The sequence below is a fragment of the Zootoca vivipara genome, chromosome 2, assembly GCF_965207765.1.
Source record: "Zootoca vivipara chromosome 2, rZooViv2.hap1.1, whole genome shotgun sequence".
NCBI lineage: Eukaryota > Metazoa > Chordata > Lepidosauria > Squamata > Lacertidae > Zootoca > Zootoca vivipara.
The window spans coordinates 30,544,949-30,560,632 of record NC_142584.1 but is presented as its reverse complement, the minus strand read 5'-3'; the positions used below and the strand labels follow the sequence as shown (position 1 = coordinate 30,560,632).

General features: G+C 47.3%; 1 protein-coding gene across 2 annotated transcripts in view; it reads right to left on the bottom strand.

Annotated features, from left to right (window-relative positions):
* The window catches only part of RAB37 (RAB37, member RAS oncogene family), a 28,629-nt gene extending 24,144 nt beyond the window's left edge, over nt 1–4,485 (bottom strand). The window contains exon 1 of one of the 2 annotated variants that reach the window (XM_035104393.3): nt 4,173–4,485. In XM_035104393.3, coding sequence (XP_034960284.1) covers nt 4,173–4,280 — 108 coding nt within the window. In that variant the 5' untranslated portion in view covers nt 4,281–4,485. The remainder of the gene's footprint in view (nt 1–4,172) is intronic. The other variant, XM_088661519.1, reaches the window with a different exon arrangement.
* Between the last annotated feature and the right edge of the window lie 11,199 nt (nt 4,486–15,684).

The following is a 15,684-nucleotide window of genomic DNA, read 5'->3' as shown; positions in this document are numbered from 1 at the left end:
CACCAGGGCTCATAGAGGCTCCACTATGTCTTGAGGATCTCCCAGTTAAACACCTGAGAGGTACCATTACAGCACTTTACCTAGGTGATACGTGTCATGAGCTAACTCTGTTTGATCTGGGACTCCCCCCCCCCTCCAGCCGCCTCACCCATGTTGCCAGATAGCTGAGCAAACACGCAAGCCAGCATCCACTCCTCCTAAGCAAACAGACCTCGGCTTAGAAGTCCTGGTTTTGCTGGCAGCTCTGGATCAATTTTTTACACTGGGGAGAGGAAGGTGTTATCCGAGCTGCTCCTGAGGAACAAAGAGTCTTCCTCGTGGCATCTTTTAAAACTTATTTCCCAAGGGGGGGTAGCTGGCTAGTCTGATGCAGCAGAAGCAGAAAAAGAAAAAGAACAGGAAAAAAGTATTGTGTCTCCTTAAAGACTAACAAATTTCATGATGGCATAATGGGCTGCAGTCCATGAAAACTTGTGCTATAATAAAAATCTGTTAGTTTTTAAAGTGACACAAACCTCTGTTGTTAAAGAATAATAGTGATATCATCATCATCATCATCATCACCTTTCTTCCACAGGGTTCAAAGAGGCATACAAAGTTCTCCTTCTTCCTGTTTCATCCTCTCAACAACCTTGTGAAGTAGGCTAGACTGAGAGACAGTGCCAGGCCTCTTTCATGTCTGAGTGGGGATCTGAACCCAGGTCTTCTCAGGTCCTACTGCACCACCCTATCGTAAGCTTTCATGGACTACAGCCCAGTTTTCATCCAGTGGTCTCTAGACCACAGGAATTTCTGCCGCAATAAACCTTTCATAAAAAGAGACTCTCTTTCTTGTGTTTCCAATGTAACAGACTAACAAGAGATGCACCCCCACCCACCCTACCCTGGAATGTGTCTTTTGAAAAAATGTCGATTAGCAAGTGCTCATCCCCCTATAAAGAAAGGTTCTGCCAGTCTCCTGTGAGATAACAGCAATCTCTTTTCTGTCACTAGGGGACAAACCTACAATCAGATATGTCAGCAGCCCCTTGCAGGAAAAGCAAACAATGAGGTCAAGACTTTTGAAGTGTCTTCCGAGCTGCTCCTATTCCAAATGGATACAGCCCCGTTCCCCAAGGCACAGATTTCCACCATGAGTTAAAGAGTAGGAGGCATGCTTCACATTTACACACTGCAGAATCTATGAGGACGACTTGTCCATGGGGGAGCCAAACCCCTTCCATTTTTATGCTTATTGGAAGGAGGCAAGTCCCGGAGCACCAACTTGTGCAGAGAAGGTGCATGCAGGGAGTTGGGTTGGGGGCTGTCATTGTTCTGCTGTCTCTGTAACACAGGGGTCGCCAATTTGGTGCCTGTGGGCATACATGTGCTTGCAGAGGCCTTTCCTGATGCCCACAGTGCCCCTCCTCGTTCAGACTTGAAAAAAGCAATCTGCTGCACTCCATAGACTAGATTGTGGTGCATGTCTGGCTGCAGTGTCTGCTTCTTCATCTTGCAAATGTGCAAAGACCTGCAGAAGGTCAGGGGTGATGGGAATCTAGGGCAAGTGTTGGAGTTTGCATTGTCAGGCATCTGCCAGGGCCTGCGGCCGTCCTCCAGGGATCCTTGACCTTGCTTCTACTCCTTTGTGCCACTGCCTGTTCAGCTGCCCTCTCCAAGCAAGTGAGCAGCAACAAGAGCAAGTCACTGGCCATGAGAAGTGATCACACAAAATCAAAGAGTTGTAGAGTTGGAAGGGACTGTGTGGATCATCTAGCCCAACCCCTGCAACACAGGATTATTATTATTTTGCCCAAGTTGGGGCTCAAACACACGACCCTGAGATTAAGAGTCACATGCTCTACGGTATCTGAAGAAGTGTGCATGCACACGAAAGCTCATACCAATAACAAACTTAGTTGGTCTCTAAGGTGCTACTGGAAGGATTTTTTAATTTTGTTATGCTCTACAGACTGAGCTATCCCATGAACTGGCCCTCTGCATGGCTCCCACTATTGGTGGGACTGGTGGGGCAGAAGATAGGGCAACACTGAGACTGGTGAGGCAGCTAGCAGGTAGTGCCTCGACTGGGCGTAAGAAGGCAGGCAGGCAGGCAGGTGGGGAGCTGGCGGAGGGCAGGCCGAGACTGGCAGGCAGTGCCCCATTTCCCCATGTGAATCAGCGTCCCCCGACCTCCGCATTCAAAAGAGCTCCAGCTTACTAGAGGCTCACCAGAATCCCCAGACAACAGAAGACCTGGGCCTTGCCAGCCTTGCAATTCAGGCTGTTCATCAGCCTTCTAATGCTACTGTTTTCATAATGAGAGTGGCTTGTCAGTGGCATCCTGTAAAGGTGAAAAGACAGAACTTCCATCCCCCCCCCGGTTAGCTTTTCATGGTTCAAAGCTGGCTTCGTATGAAATTGACAACATAGACCAAGCTGGACACCTGCAAAGAACTCCTTGGAAAGCCACAATGAAAAGCTTTGACCAGCGCCCAAATCTGTTACCAGAGGATACTGCTGGCTCTGTCTGTTAGCAGTGTTCCTCAACTGTGTGCCGGTTAACTACAGCAGCTAAAGGGCTCTGCAGTCGACCCCAGCGACCGTGCAGGGAGTATGTACTCCTCATCACTGCAGCAGAGATTTTCCCAGAGCTCACACCACAGGGCTGGGGAGAGCCACGGAGAAGCTGCATTTGAGGAAGCTAACCCCTCTGCCCTGCATAAAGCCTCCCTCTCCCCGCCCCCCCTGCCGCTGCTTTCATTCTGAGAAATGCATCTCCTGACCAACCTCCCCACAAACCCCACTTTTAGCTGCTTCCTCCGGGTGCGGTTTTAATAGGAACTGCTCTGTTGAAGGAAGGAGAACACTGCATTGCTGTGTCAGGAAGATTCATTTTAAGTTGCTCAAGAATGAGAAGCTGACAAGCACCCCAACCTATAACAGCCAGCTATGATGTCTAAATGGAGGCAGGGTTTAGCCTCAGTCAGAGACTGGTAGGGCCTCTGCAATCAAGGCAGTTCACCAAAGCTTAGAAACCAACCAGTGGCTGTTTTCAGTGTCATTTGCAAGCTCAGCCACCTTTACTGACAAAGTGGTGAAAGTCGGGTGACAGGTAGAAATCCAGGGTTTCCAGGCTGGAAAAGCAGCACCTGTTGAACATCTGCCACCTGTGCAGGTGTTAAAACCTTTAGCAGGTAAAAGGTACAGGAGCCAGGGCACTCAGTTGTACAGACTGGCAGCTGATTCTTACTTCAACGCTGGCAATGGAGCAGCAGGGCAGGCCATGTGGCTCAAACAGCACTGCCTGCTCTCTGCCCCATAGCATCTGCACCTGAGGCAGCCACCTCACTGGAGATCTTAAAGTCACCGCTTAGTTTTTAGAATGCAGGAAGGAGAGTGCCTCTGAGCACATGCAAATTTGCTTTCCTAGTCCCCAAATAGGGCTAAACCACTGAGCCCAGGGCTTGCTGATCAGAAGGTCGGCGGTTCGAATCCCTGTGACGGGGTGAGCTCCCGTTGCTGGGTCCCAGCTCCTGCCAACCTAGCAGTTTGAAAGCACATCAAAATGCAAGTAGATAAATAGGAACTGCTATAGTGGGAAGGTAAACGGCGTTTCCATGTGCTGCTCTGGTTTGCCAGAAGCGGCTTTGTCATGCTGGCCACATGACCTGGAAGCTATACGCCAGCTCCCTCAGCCAATAATGCGAGATGAGTGCGCAACCCCAGAGTCGGTCACGACTGGACCTAATGGTCAGGGGTCCCTTTACCTTTAGTCCCCAAATGGTTACAAGCAACCTCCACATATCTGGGATGGAGGAGGAGGAGGAGAGGGCATTTCCAGACAAGGCTGAGCCCCACCGGCACCTTTCACTTTAAAAGCTGGCAGGGGTGCCAAGAAAGGCTCCCCACTCTTTGCCCAAGGTTGCTAGCAGAGTGGGACCCAGGCACGAGCGTTTCAGAGCTGCAAAATCGCCCTTCGGGATTTACCCTAGGAGAACGACCAGTGAATAGAGGAAACTTAAAACCACGTCCCGGTGAGAGTGGGCACGCCATGTGCGCCACGACGAAGGCGAGAGGGCAGCGCCCGCGTCCCAATAGTGGAGCCCCCCTCCCCTCCGGCAGCCCCCTTCCCTTCCCTCCCCGCCACACCCACTCGCGCCCCCTGGCGCCCAACCCGAGCAGGCTCCGACCTTGCCGGCGACGTCGTAACTCCCGCCCAGGGAAGCGGCTTTTCTCAACAGCGGAGGCGCGGGGGTCCCGTTGCGCGCGGGAGGGGCGCCTGCCCCGTTGCTGATCATGGTGGCTTCAGTCCCCGGCCGGGCAGGGAGCAGGAACTACCTGCGAGAGGCTGGCCAGGTCCGGCCACGCTGCTAGTGCTGCTGCCACCGCCGCCACCGCCCCTCCCCGGCTGCCCACAGAACCGCCCCTTTCCAAGCCCCGAAGTGGCGGCCGTTGCGCGCAGGAAGGAACAGACGGGGCGAGTTCCAAAGTGGCCCGCCACGGGACAGGGCCGGAGCCTTCACCGCGCCCAAGTCCTGCACGCGCACGATTTACTAACTTTACGCACACGTTTTGCCTATCGTCCTTTTAAGGATAGGGCAGGGGGGGGGTAACTGCTGAGAGTGGTTCAGAGATGCCCCCTTTCCACGCCTCTTTCCAAACAGACCCCTTGAGTGGGAACTCTACGGAGTCCGGACCTAGGATCATTCCTGGTCCTTGCATTCAGCATCACCAAGAATGATTGGAATAATAAGCATCAGTGTCTGGGACACTTGCTAAAGATCCAAAGTTCCAGAGAAAATGGACCCTGAGATTGAATGTATTGGATGATTCCCCATTCTAATATCAATTTTTTTTCTGTGAAACTAAGCAGCATTTAAAACACAAAGCCTCTTCCATCTAAAATCCACAGAGGCGCATCTTTTCCATCCGTTTGACCTCTGATCTCTACAGATTTTTATTTTAATTACTTTGGTTACACGCAGCATGACATTTAAACAATATCTGAGAAAGAGTACATTTGATTCCAAAGGAATTCTCAGATTTCATTCAAATCTTCTCTAATCTGACGAAATCCAGTAACAGAACAAAGTGTGTGTGTTTCTGGAACTGCCAGGAATTCCTTGCTCAATTTGCACAGCAATGAAATATCGCCTTACCTAAACAATATCCTTATCTAACATCTCTTAAGTGAAGTTCTTTTCTTTGTACAAAATCATGCTCATGGGAACTGCGGAACACAAGGCCTCTCGCTAAAGCTAAACGCATTTTTCTTCTTCCCAATTATCACCAAATCTGCACCTGTTGGAAATCAATTCTAGATTTATGATCAGAACAACCCCTTTCTTCCCCTCCCCATCCCCACCAGGCTGACTGAGAAGAAGATTCCTTGGGTGGAAATCACTCTATATTATCAGATTCCATCCTGGGATTAAACAGAAGCTGGAGATTGGCTGAGACAACTCTGAGGCAACAGGTCTCCACAGAACTCTCTTATTAAATCTGTTAACCATTTTGTAGTTCCTTGGAAAAGATTAAAGAACATGATAAAATGTTTGCAATGTAATAAAATAAGATGAATATGAAAATAGTCAATGCACCAAGAGAGACATAATTCAGCTCTGTGAAGTCACAAAATCCTGAAAGGTGCTAAATCATGAAAGAGATTTACTGTTTCCTGGGAATTTTGTGGGTGGGTCAATAATGGGTCCCCCCCCCCCAGTTCTGTTGTTTCAGCTGCTCTAACAATGTCTACATTAAAGAGGAAAGAGTCGCTTGCCAGTGGCATGCTATCACCTTTTGGTCAGATAAGAACCCCCTCTTTACCTGTATCTATGTATTGATTTTCTCAATTCTCACTCATGATATGCAAATGCTTCAATTTTTATACAGCCAGAGAAGGAAGGGAGCTACATACAAATACTGAAAGCTTTAACTTTCTTTCCAATAAAATAGAAAAAGTTACTTTTAAAATGGTAATTAAAAATCTGCACGTGTTTCATTGAAATGATAGAATACACAAGCGCCACATTCCTTCCGTGGGAATTTTCAAATTACGGTCTTATCACATTTGTGTACTTGCCCTTCTTCCAAGGAGCTCAGTTTTATACAAAAGGAAGTTCAATGTTACACACTCAACTGCTCTGTATGAAAAAGTGAGTGACTCATCCTGTTAACTGAGAGAATATTTAAATGGAGGTATCCTCTCTCAAACTCTAAGGCTTTGTTCACCATACCAACCTGGCCCCTAGTTTGGCAATTCATCTTAACTCCCACAGAGGAAATACAGAGAGAATAGCATTTTCTTTCCTATATTGGAGAATAAGTGGCCAAGGGTGGCTAGCCAGGGATCCTCAACATATTGTTGGACCCCTTTGTGGGTCCTATTTTTAGCCATTTCCTCCTGCATCTTTTATCCAAATCTTTTACATCTCCATTATGTCCAAAATTCACCATTAAACTACAAGTGTTATTCCAATCCTACTAACAATCTTAGCTGTTTACAATGGTTTTTAAGATAAATTAGAAATCCCCCCCACTCCTTAGGCAGAAGAACATGCCCTTCTACTAGTTCCAAGATTTATTGCAGAGCCCCTGTGAAGTAGCACCACACTTAATCTCATGATTGACTAGGAATCAGAACCCATACATAGTTCTCTAAAACCAGATCAGCTTAGACTTGTTTGCAGATCTGCCTCCTAATGATTTAGTTGTGCAAATGAGAAGTTGCAACACAGAAGGTCAGATTGGGCTTCTTAGGTTATGTGACTGTCAAAAGTAAAGCCATTTAAATAAATAAATTTAAGCAGGGAGAAACTATGTGCAGTTCAAAGGGACAGTGCCCTCCTCTACAGTCATACCTTGGTTTAAGTACGCCTCGGTTTGAGTATTTTCAGTTTAAGTGCTCCACGGACCTGTCTGGAACGGATTAATCCACTTTCCATTACTTTCAATGGGAAAGTTCGCTTCAGGTTAAGTACAGTACAGACTTCCAGAACCAATTGTGTTTGTAAACCGAGGTACCACTGTACGTCTCCTCAGAAGGAACTCCCACCAGGTTCAATGGGCCGGCCTCTCATGTAGGAATGCAGTTTAAGGTTTGTTTCCTACCGTAAGTGTGTAGTAGCAATGCCCTGTCCCTTATCCATAAAGTAAATGGTGCATGGAAACATAAGGAGATGGCACACACAGATATATTCCATTCAAGCATTTACTTATTTTTGCTTGTCTGAGCTACCCTCCAGGTCTCCAAGACCTTATATTTACCGTAGCCCTGATTCCCCACTACCCTTCACTAGAGGAACCTGTATTTCCGGTCTCTGTAACAATGCCGCAGAAAATATTCGAGAAATGTAAATGCATCAGATCAGGAAAACTGACTGTAGATTATAATTCCTTTGGCATGGGGTGTTTAAAAGACCTAAAGCGAGTGAAGGTTTCTCATGGGCATTTCGCAAGTGGCTATGAAGAAAGAATCCACGATGCGGAGAAAAACCTATGGTCTTCATACCGAGCCTGCAAATTGTTTTCTTGCAGTTTCATGAGAGAATAGTAACTTTCGGCTCCTGGCACCTGTGCAGCCAAGCAGGTGCTGAGATTTGCCAGTAATAAAAAAATTACAACAATTTCTGTTGTAGACCGCCTTTTCTGTGATGTATGTATGATGTATGGAGGGGTGGTCTTGAGCTCCAGGGCAGGGAATTTCAAAATGTCTATATAAAGGCAGGCACACCTTTGTTCAGGGTCCTCCTCCTTTCTCCTGCCGGTGAGGGGAGCACCCTGTTGCAGCAGTTCAATAAAGATCAGGCTTACTAGCTGCTTTGCTTCCCAATATTCTCTGGTTGGCCTCTGTTATTTCCTCCTACTGATGGAGAACCTACAAAGGACTCTATAAGGGCAGATTTTGTTTACAACATGCCCAAAGGCTTCGTAACCCTGATACAGAGTATGGCAAAAACTCTGTCCATGCAGGGCAGGACAGCTGAAAGTGAGAAAGTACAAGGAGTAACATTTTCTCTTTGCCCGTTCTAGGCATCGGGGTTGAAGGCCACACAAGGTTACCAATGGCTCCTAGCCATGATGGCTCTGCTCTGCTTCCACAGTTCAAGGCAGTAATGCTTCCGAATATCAGTTGCTAGAAACCACAGTGCGGGAGTGTCTTTGCGCTCAAATCCTGCTTGTGGGTTTCCTACAGGCATCTGGCTGGCACTGTGACCACATGGACCATTGCACTGACCCAGCAGGTTCCTGAGTATTATGAACCATGATTGGAAGGGGAGGGATTTTCTGCCTTAGGTAGCAAAATGTCTCGGGTTGGCTCAGGATTGTGAACAAATTAATTTGTGATTCTAGACATAAGGAACTCAGTGGTTCTGGAATGTGGCTCAGGACTGAACTCTGAATATGGATAAATGCCAAAGAGCTGCCCTTAAGAAAGAGTTTTTATTTAATTTCCCCCCCACTAGAAATCCTTTATGAGAGCAAGCAGCCAGCGTTTAAAATTCCACCAAGCCCTCTCCCCTAGGGTTTATTTGGTTTAGCTGTTGAAAGATCTTTAGTGTGGTTTTCAAAGTAGCTATTAAAATTTATACCCATTGCATGCATCTCCTCCTCCCCATCTTATCTTCACAACAACCCTGGGAAGTAGGCTAGGCTGAGAGGATACAACTGGCCCAAGAGCACCCATGGCCGAGTTGGTGATTTGAACCTGGGTCTCTTAGGTCCTAAAGGTAAAGGTACCCCTGACCATTAGGTCCAGTCGTGACCGACTCTGGGGTTGCGCGCTCATCTCGCATTATTGGCCGAGGGAGCCGCCCGTATAGCTTCCAGGTCATGTGGCCAGCATGACAAAGCCACATGGAAACGCCGTTTACCTTCCCGCTGTAGCGGTCCCTATTTATCTACTTGCACTTTGGCGTGCTTTCGAACTGCTAGGTTGGCAGGAGCTGGGACCGAGCAACGGGAGCTCACCCCGTCACAGGGATTCGAAACGCTGACCTTCTGATCAGCAAGCCCTAGGCTCAGTGGTTTAACCCTCTTAGGTCCTAGCCCAACTCTAATTAATATTAGGAAGCTTCTTGGCTTACAACAAATGGAGTGAGCCATGGGAGTCTTCTACCTGTGTCAGATAAAAGGGGAAATTGCCTTCATGGTAGAAGAAACATCTAAGAACCTTGCCAACTAGTTTGTGTCTCACAGTGTTCTTTGGCCTTTAGGGAGACCACACTAGGCAGTGATGTCTATCTTCCTCTCCTCAGGACCCACAACCCTCACTGCTCCCATCTTCATTTTTAATTGTGCTTTTAAAAAAACACCACAGATTTAATCTCTTGCAGGCGTGGGGAGTGAAAGCATGGCAGTGAGCATTTTGAATTATAGGCATGTTTGGAACAAACAGTGCTAAGACCAATAAATATTTAAGGGAAAAAAAACATTCTGTACTGCTGAAAGCTTCCTTGACAGTACAGTGCCTTTTATTCCAGAGACGTGTGATTTATTCGATTTTGGGGCTTGTGGGTTGGCTCGTTGCCTTTTTACTGGCTGAACAACACTTATTTTTATTTTACTGCCTGCTCTCTACAATCAGCAGGAGAGGCTCTTTTCTGTGTCCCACAGAGTGTGGATGGTAGCAAGGGACAGGCTGATTTTATTTTATTTTTTGAATATTTTAAATATATTAAATAGTTGCTTTCAATTGTTTTTACCAATAATTTTATCATTTTATTCTTTTTGTAAACCACTTTGAAGTTGTTGTTTTTTTAAAAAAAATCAAGCGGTGTATAAATTTTATGAAATGAATGAATGAATTTTGTTGTTTAGTCGTTTAGTCGTGTCCGACTCTTCGTGACCCCATGGACCATAGCACGCCAGGCACTCCTGTCTTCCACTGCCTCCCGCAGTTTGGAATGAATGAATAATATCCTCAAACAAGTTGAAAACGCAATTCTCAAGATCAACCACCAACTCTGCCCAGAAAGAAAAAACCTATTTTGCCTAAAATTGCCACAAGGGGGCAGGCTTGCATTTCAGAGCCTCTCAGAATTTATCCAGTATACTGTATATTTTGATAGCCAACTCATTCTGGGAGCAAGGAGCCTCATGTAACTGAAACACCATCCTCCTCACACTAGAGGAAGATATCAGCAGCCTTGGGGGAAGTCTAAGGTTTGCAGAGTTTACTAAAAAAATAATAAATAGAAAGTAAGAGGCAAAAACACCCCAATGACAGCTGATCATGTTTAGTAGCTGCTGAACAATAACTAACTGGGGCTGGAAGGAAAACCTGGGGGATAAGGGGTAAGGAAATTAAATGGAGTTTTCCTGAAAAGGGCACAGTTGGCTGGCATCCTGAAAAGGAGCTCTCCACACATTTTCTTCCAGGTCCTATGTGTTTGTTGACAATTTCAAATAGCAGCACTTCTGCAGAAATGAGTCATGGTCCTTTAAAAAGTAGCCAATTAATGAATTCAGTTAATAGTGACAACAGCATTTGCATTCTACCATAACTTTTTCCAAAAATGTTCTTCCATAGGGGAAAAATATTTTGCCAAATCACCCCTCCCTCTAGCAAGCAATCTAATCGTACATTTGTTGCAAATTACTCTGCTGATTTCATTCCCTTCACTCAGCCAGAGAGGGGAAAGGTATCTCCTTTGTTACTTTTCATCAAACAGTGGGTAAAGGTTATGAGATAGCCATTTAGAATTAACAATCCTGGAGTGACTCCCGTGACCACATCAAACAAGAAAATACGACACATGCCATATTTGGAATCTGGGTGACTATAATAGAAGAAATCACCTACAAGCGGATTGTGAACATGGAACATTTACACCGTTTATTATGCAGTAATGGGAAGTTGGCCTTCAGCAGATAGGCCCAAAAAGCAGTTCCCCCTGGCCTGGTGCCTTCCAGATGTTTTGGACCACAGCTCTCATCAGCCTCAGCCAGTGTAGCCAACGGTCAAGGATGGAGGGACATGTAGCCCAAAACATCTGGATGGAAGGACACCCAGAAATGCTACTCATGTCACGTCACACATGCCCCTGGTTTTTGAAGAGGCCTTCTTCATAAAGCTGTGGGATGAGAGAGCGCACAGTTATGAAGCATTTCACAGCAGTGGCGTAACGTAGGTTGCTAGCACCCGGGGCTGGGAGGGAGGGAAACAGATAAGAGTACACATGCACATTCAACTATCTAACAGCATCCATATCACCCAGGAGATTGCAACCACAGAGATAATTTAAAAAAAAGTTGTTCCGTTGTCTGGAAAGGTCACTTCCCGGTTTGCATGAAGAAGCCATTTTCAACGGAGCCCAGTGATGCAATTGCATAGCTGTACTGAGGCAGCACCAGGTGTTGAAACTTTCCACCCCTAACCATTTTTGCGCCCCTGTGGCGCCACCCCTCGCTATGCCACTGTTTCTCAGAGCAACACAAGAGGTGCCACCATATCAGGCTGTGGAAGAGAAAGGTTACAGACCTGGCTGGTGTGCTGTGCTGTGCAGGGTGCCTCTGGGATGGGGTGATGCTTGCTCACAAGCAGCCGGTGGAGCCCAAGGTTGAGTGGAATCCATCCAGGCAGGAGAGGAGGAAAGGCAGGAAGCAAAAGGCACGGACAAGGTGAGGAGGCAGGGCAAGGCAAGGCAAAGCTGGCAAGCTAGGATCACAAGGCAGGAACATGGTGTGAGCAGCGGTTAAGCAGGACTCCTCAAATGGCCAAGGGCTGCCAGGTGAGCAGGAAGTTGACGCGTGACTTGACTCTAGCCAATCAGGGTCAGAGTCCCTCTGTCTCTCTTTCCTTCTCTGTCTCCCAGTTCTTTCCTCCTAAGCCAGACCCAAGTGGTGAAACGTAGAACAACTGTGTTCTGGCCTAGGAAATGTTTGGCCTTTTGCTGAAGTCCTCTCCTGGGTCTGATGCCTGCCGTGAAGGGCCACTGTACCTGTCATTCAGTAGCAAAAGATGAAAGCCATTTATGCACAACTAACATCCTAAAAATGTACCTAGCCATGAGGGCCCAGGCACATCTCTGCTCACTGTGGTTGTTTCATTCCTTGTTCATGGTAAATGGGTCATCTGGCTCATTTGGAATAAAAAATTAATATCATTCATTCATCCATTCATCCATTCATTCATTCCCCCGCCCATTTGGCTGGTTTTCCCCAGCACCTCTGGGCACCTTCCAACACATATAAAAACATAATAAATTTTCAAGCATTAAAAACTGTGGGGCGTTTGTAATGTTTCTTAAAAATATATATATATTTAATGATAGGCAGGCCTCAGATTGTCTTCTCCTCCCCTAGGAGTTTCTTTGGAAAGTGAACTGCGTTGACTAGTGGATGGTTTTAGTAGTTCAGACTTTAAAAGGCCTAAACTATAAAACATTTAGAAGACAGTCATGTCCAGGGAAGTTTCTTTTAATGTTCAATGTTTTATTATGTTTTTACATATGTTGGAAGCTGCCCCTAGTGACTGGGGCAATAAATAATAATAATAGAATAGGGCATCCCTATTTTTTATCGGAAAAATGTTGGAGGGTGTGAGCTTATCCTGCCGGTTTTAGAGTTGGCCACACATCCTCCTCATCAGACAGGTTAACAGGAGGGAGATTTTTGTGTGTGGATGCACACACACAGACAGACAGACAGACAGACACGGAAGCAGCATATAAAGCAGGTCACAGCGTGGTTGCTGTGCATCATGGGTGCCTGGGGTGAAGACACATTCCAGCTATCCACACAATGGCTGGCATAAATGTGCCCTCTGCCCTGTTTATCCCAGTCACTGGGAGAGCTTTGCATGTGTCAACACTGCTCTTATCACTTAGTTTTGCTAGGTGTGTTATTAAAGAACACCTTGTGTGTGGGACACGCCATCATGGCTCATGCCTGGTGCTGCTGCAACATACCAAACAATGAAAAAAACAACGAGGGTGCTTTTTTTTGGGGGGGGGAGGCATGGCATATACTGTATACATCGTGGCAGAAGCAGAAATAAGCCAATTAGAAAATCATTTAGCTAAAATAATATGTGCTTGAGGGGGCTTACACATGGCATGTGCATAAAAATCCAGGGTGCTGCTTCTGTTCAGGAAAAGGAGATTTACGAAGGGCAATTTTTTGTAGACGTTTCTGCATGTGTGTGTGTGTGTGAGAGAGAGAAAGTGGAACAATTTTTAGTTGCTCAATGGAACTTCCCCTTCCTTCTCACCCCCATGTTCCACCTGCACTTTCTTTGCTCCAGACAGCTGGGGGATTGGGGGGGGTGAGCAGGGGGAGGAGACGGAGCTCCATTGCACACAAGTGGAAGCCGTTCCATGCATGCAATGACTTGGTCGGCTACAACCCCCAGTTCCTCTTCCCCCAACACACAGAGGGCTGTTTCTCTTCTTGTGGGGCTCCTGGTGGATATTTGCAGGGGTAAACATGCACCTGGAATGTTATTGGGGGAAAGCAGTTTGCTGGTGGCAATTGCAGTGGGAAAGGGCTGGGCAATGGGTAGGGTTAAGCAGCCCTTTCTTCAGTAGAAGTATCCATCAAAGGTTTCCTTAGGTCTGAAGCTGTGGCACAAAGGTCCCTCTGCCGCCGCCGCCGCCCCCAACTCACCGCAGACACAGAGGAGGGGAATGGCATGGGCGGGCCAGGTGCTGAGGGTGGGCCGGGCTCAGGGGCGCCGCAGCGGGTGGGCCAGGCTGCCTGGTTGTCCTCCGGGGCGTGGAGGCCTCTGCTGGGGGGGGCGGTGCCGTGCAGCGCCCGGCCTCTTGTCTTCCTCATGTCCCCAACCCGACCTGCCAGGCTGAGGCCGAGACTCGAACCCACGGCGGGAGGGAGGGAGGGAGGCAAGGAGCAGGGCGAGTGAGAGGGCGGCCTGGCTGTCTGGTGGGCGCAGTGCGGCGCCCCCTGGCACATTGTGCCACCCAGCCTTGCCTTAGGGCTGGCCCTGTCTCCATGTTTCTAATGGATCTAGGAAGAGGCTCAGAAGGCACCAACTTCATCAGCTGCAGCGGTGGCAACAGGGGTGAGAGGAAAGGAATGGAGAAAAGGAAAGAAAATAGCAGGAACAGCAGAGAGTTCTAGGACTGAGTGAGGGATGGTATAGAGCAGTGGTCCTCAACCTTGGGCATCCAGATGTTTTGAGACTACAATTCCCAGCATCCCTAACCACTGGTCCTACTAGCTAGGGATCATGGGAGTTGTAGGCCAAAAACATCTGGAGGCCCAAGGTTGAGGACCACTGGTATAGAGAACCAGACACTTCTATCCAGGACAGTCATAGATTTGGTATACTGAGCAGGTTCTGGGTCCTCCCACCAACTTCTGTGGCTACAAATCCCATCATCCCTGGCCACTGAGTCCATTCTGGCTGAGGCTATTGGGAACTGGAGTCTAATAATACCCATAGGACCAAAGATTTCTCACCACCAATGTAGAGATATCTGGAACCCCATAAATATGTGTACCATCCTGGTGTTTAGGCCAGTTTCCCAATGATGCACTCTTTCATTTAATTTGCTACCACCATCTGCTGGGCTTCATTGCACAGTAAGCCAGATATCAGTACTTCTTGTGTAGCAAAGGTCTGCCCTCATTTAAGTAACCATTCTCAAACATGCCTAGAGTAGCCGAGTGGCCCTTACGGTAAATCCGATGCCCACAGTTGCGGAAAAAGAGCCTGGTATGAACTTGCCCTGGTCAAACTGAACCAGCAGTGATGTCTTCCCAACTCCGCTGTCTCCAACCAGGATAGTCTGCAGGAATCAGACAAAAAAAAAATCAGGTTAGCATCCGAGTTAAAATGTCCAAAGCCCCATTTCTCTGTTCTCAGTGTACAAATGCTGGCAGCAAATTAATTGTTAACTTTGTAATATTGGAGATACATGGTTAGACATGGGGTTGAGCATGACACCCACAGGAATATTTCAGGGAGAGAAGCAAAGTAAATACAGCCATACCTTGCTTTTCGAACAGCTTAGTTCTCGAATGTTTTGGCTCCCGAATGCCGTAAACCTGGAAGTGAGTGTTCTGGTTTGCGAACATTCTTTTGGAAGCCGAACGTCCGACGGAGCTTCCGCGGCTTCCAATTGGCTGCAGGAGCTTCCTGCAGCCAATCAGAAGCCACGCTTCAGTTTCTGAATGTTTTGGAAGTTGAACAGACTTCTGGAACGGATTCCGTTTGACTTCCAAGGTACGACTGTACTCCAAATAAATAAGTGGACATAATTGACATCTAAGAAGAGGCCCTTCATTTCTGATAAATCAGGCCTTCTGATAGACCAGGTAGGGTTGCCAGACTCAATAGAGGACAGGACTCCTGTGCTTTTAATTGCCCTGCTCTCTTTTGAGTCTGGAAACCTTAAAGGGTCTGCTGGTTTCTCTTTAAGGTTTCCAGACTCAAAAGAGAGCAGGGCAATTAAAGGCACAGAAGTCCTGTCCTCTATTGAGTCTGGCAACCCTAAGACCAGGCCTGTGAGAACCTTGTGTTACAAGTCTCTCTCTCTCTCTCATTTCTCAGTGGGGTAGATCACCAGTCCAGCAACAGGAAGACCTAGCATCCAAACAATGTATTTCTACGTACCACTGCAGCCCTCAATCCTGACTCCCTTCACCTGTTTGAGCCCTCAATTACTTGTACTGCACCTACAACCAGCTTCACAGCCCAGCCCCACGTGTTCTTCCCTAAAAATAAAAATAAAAAATTGC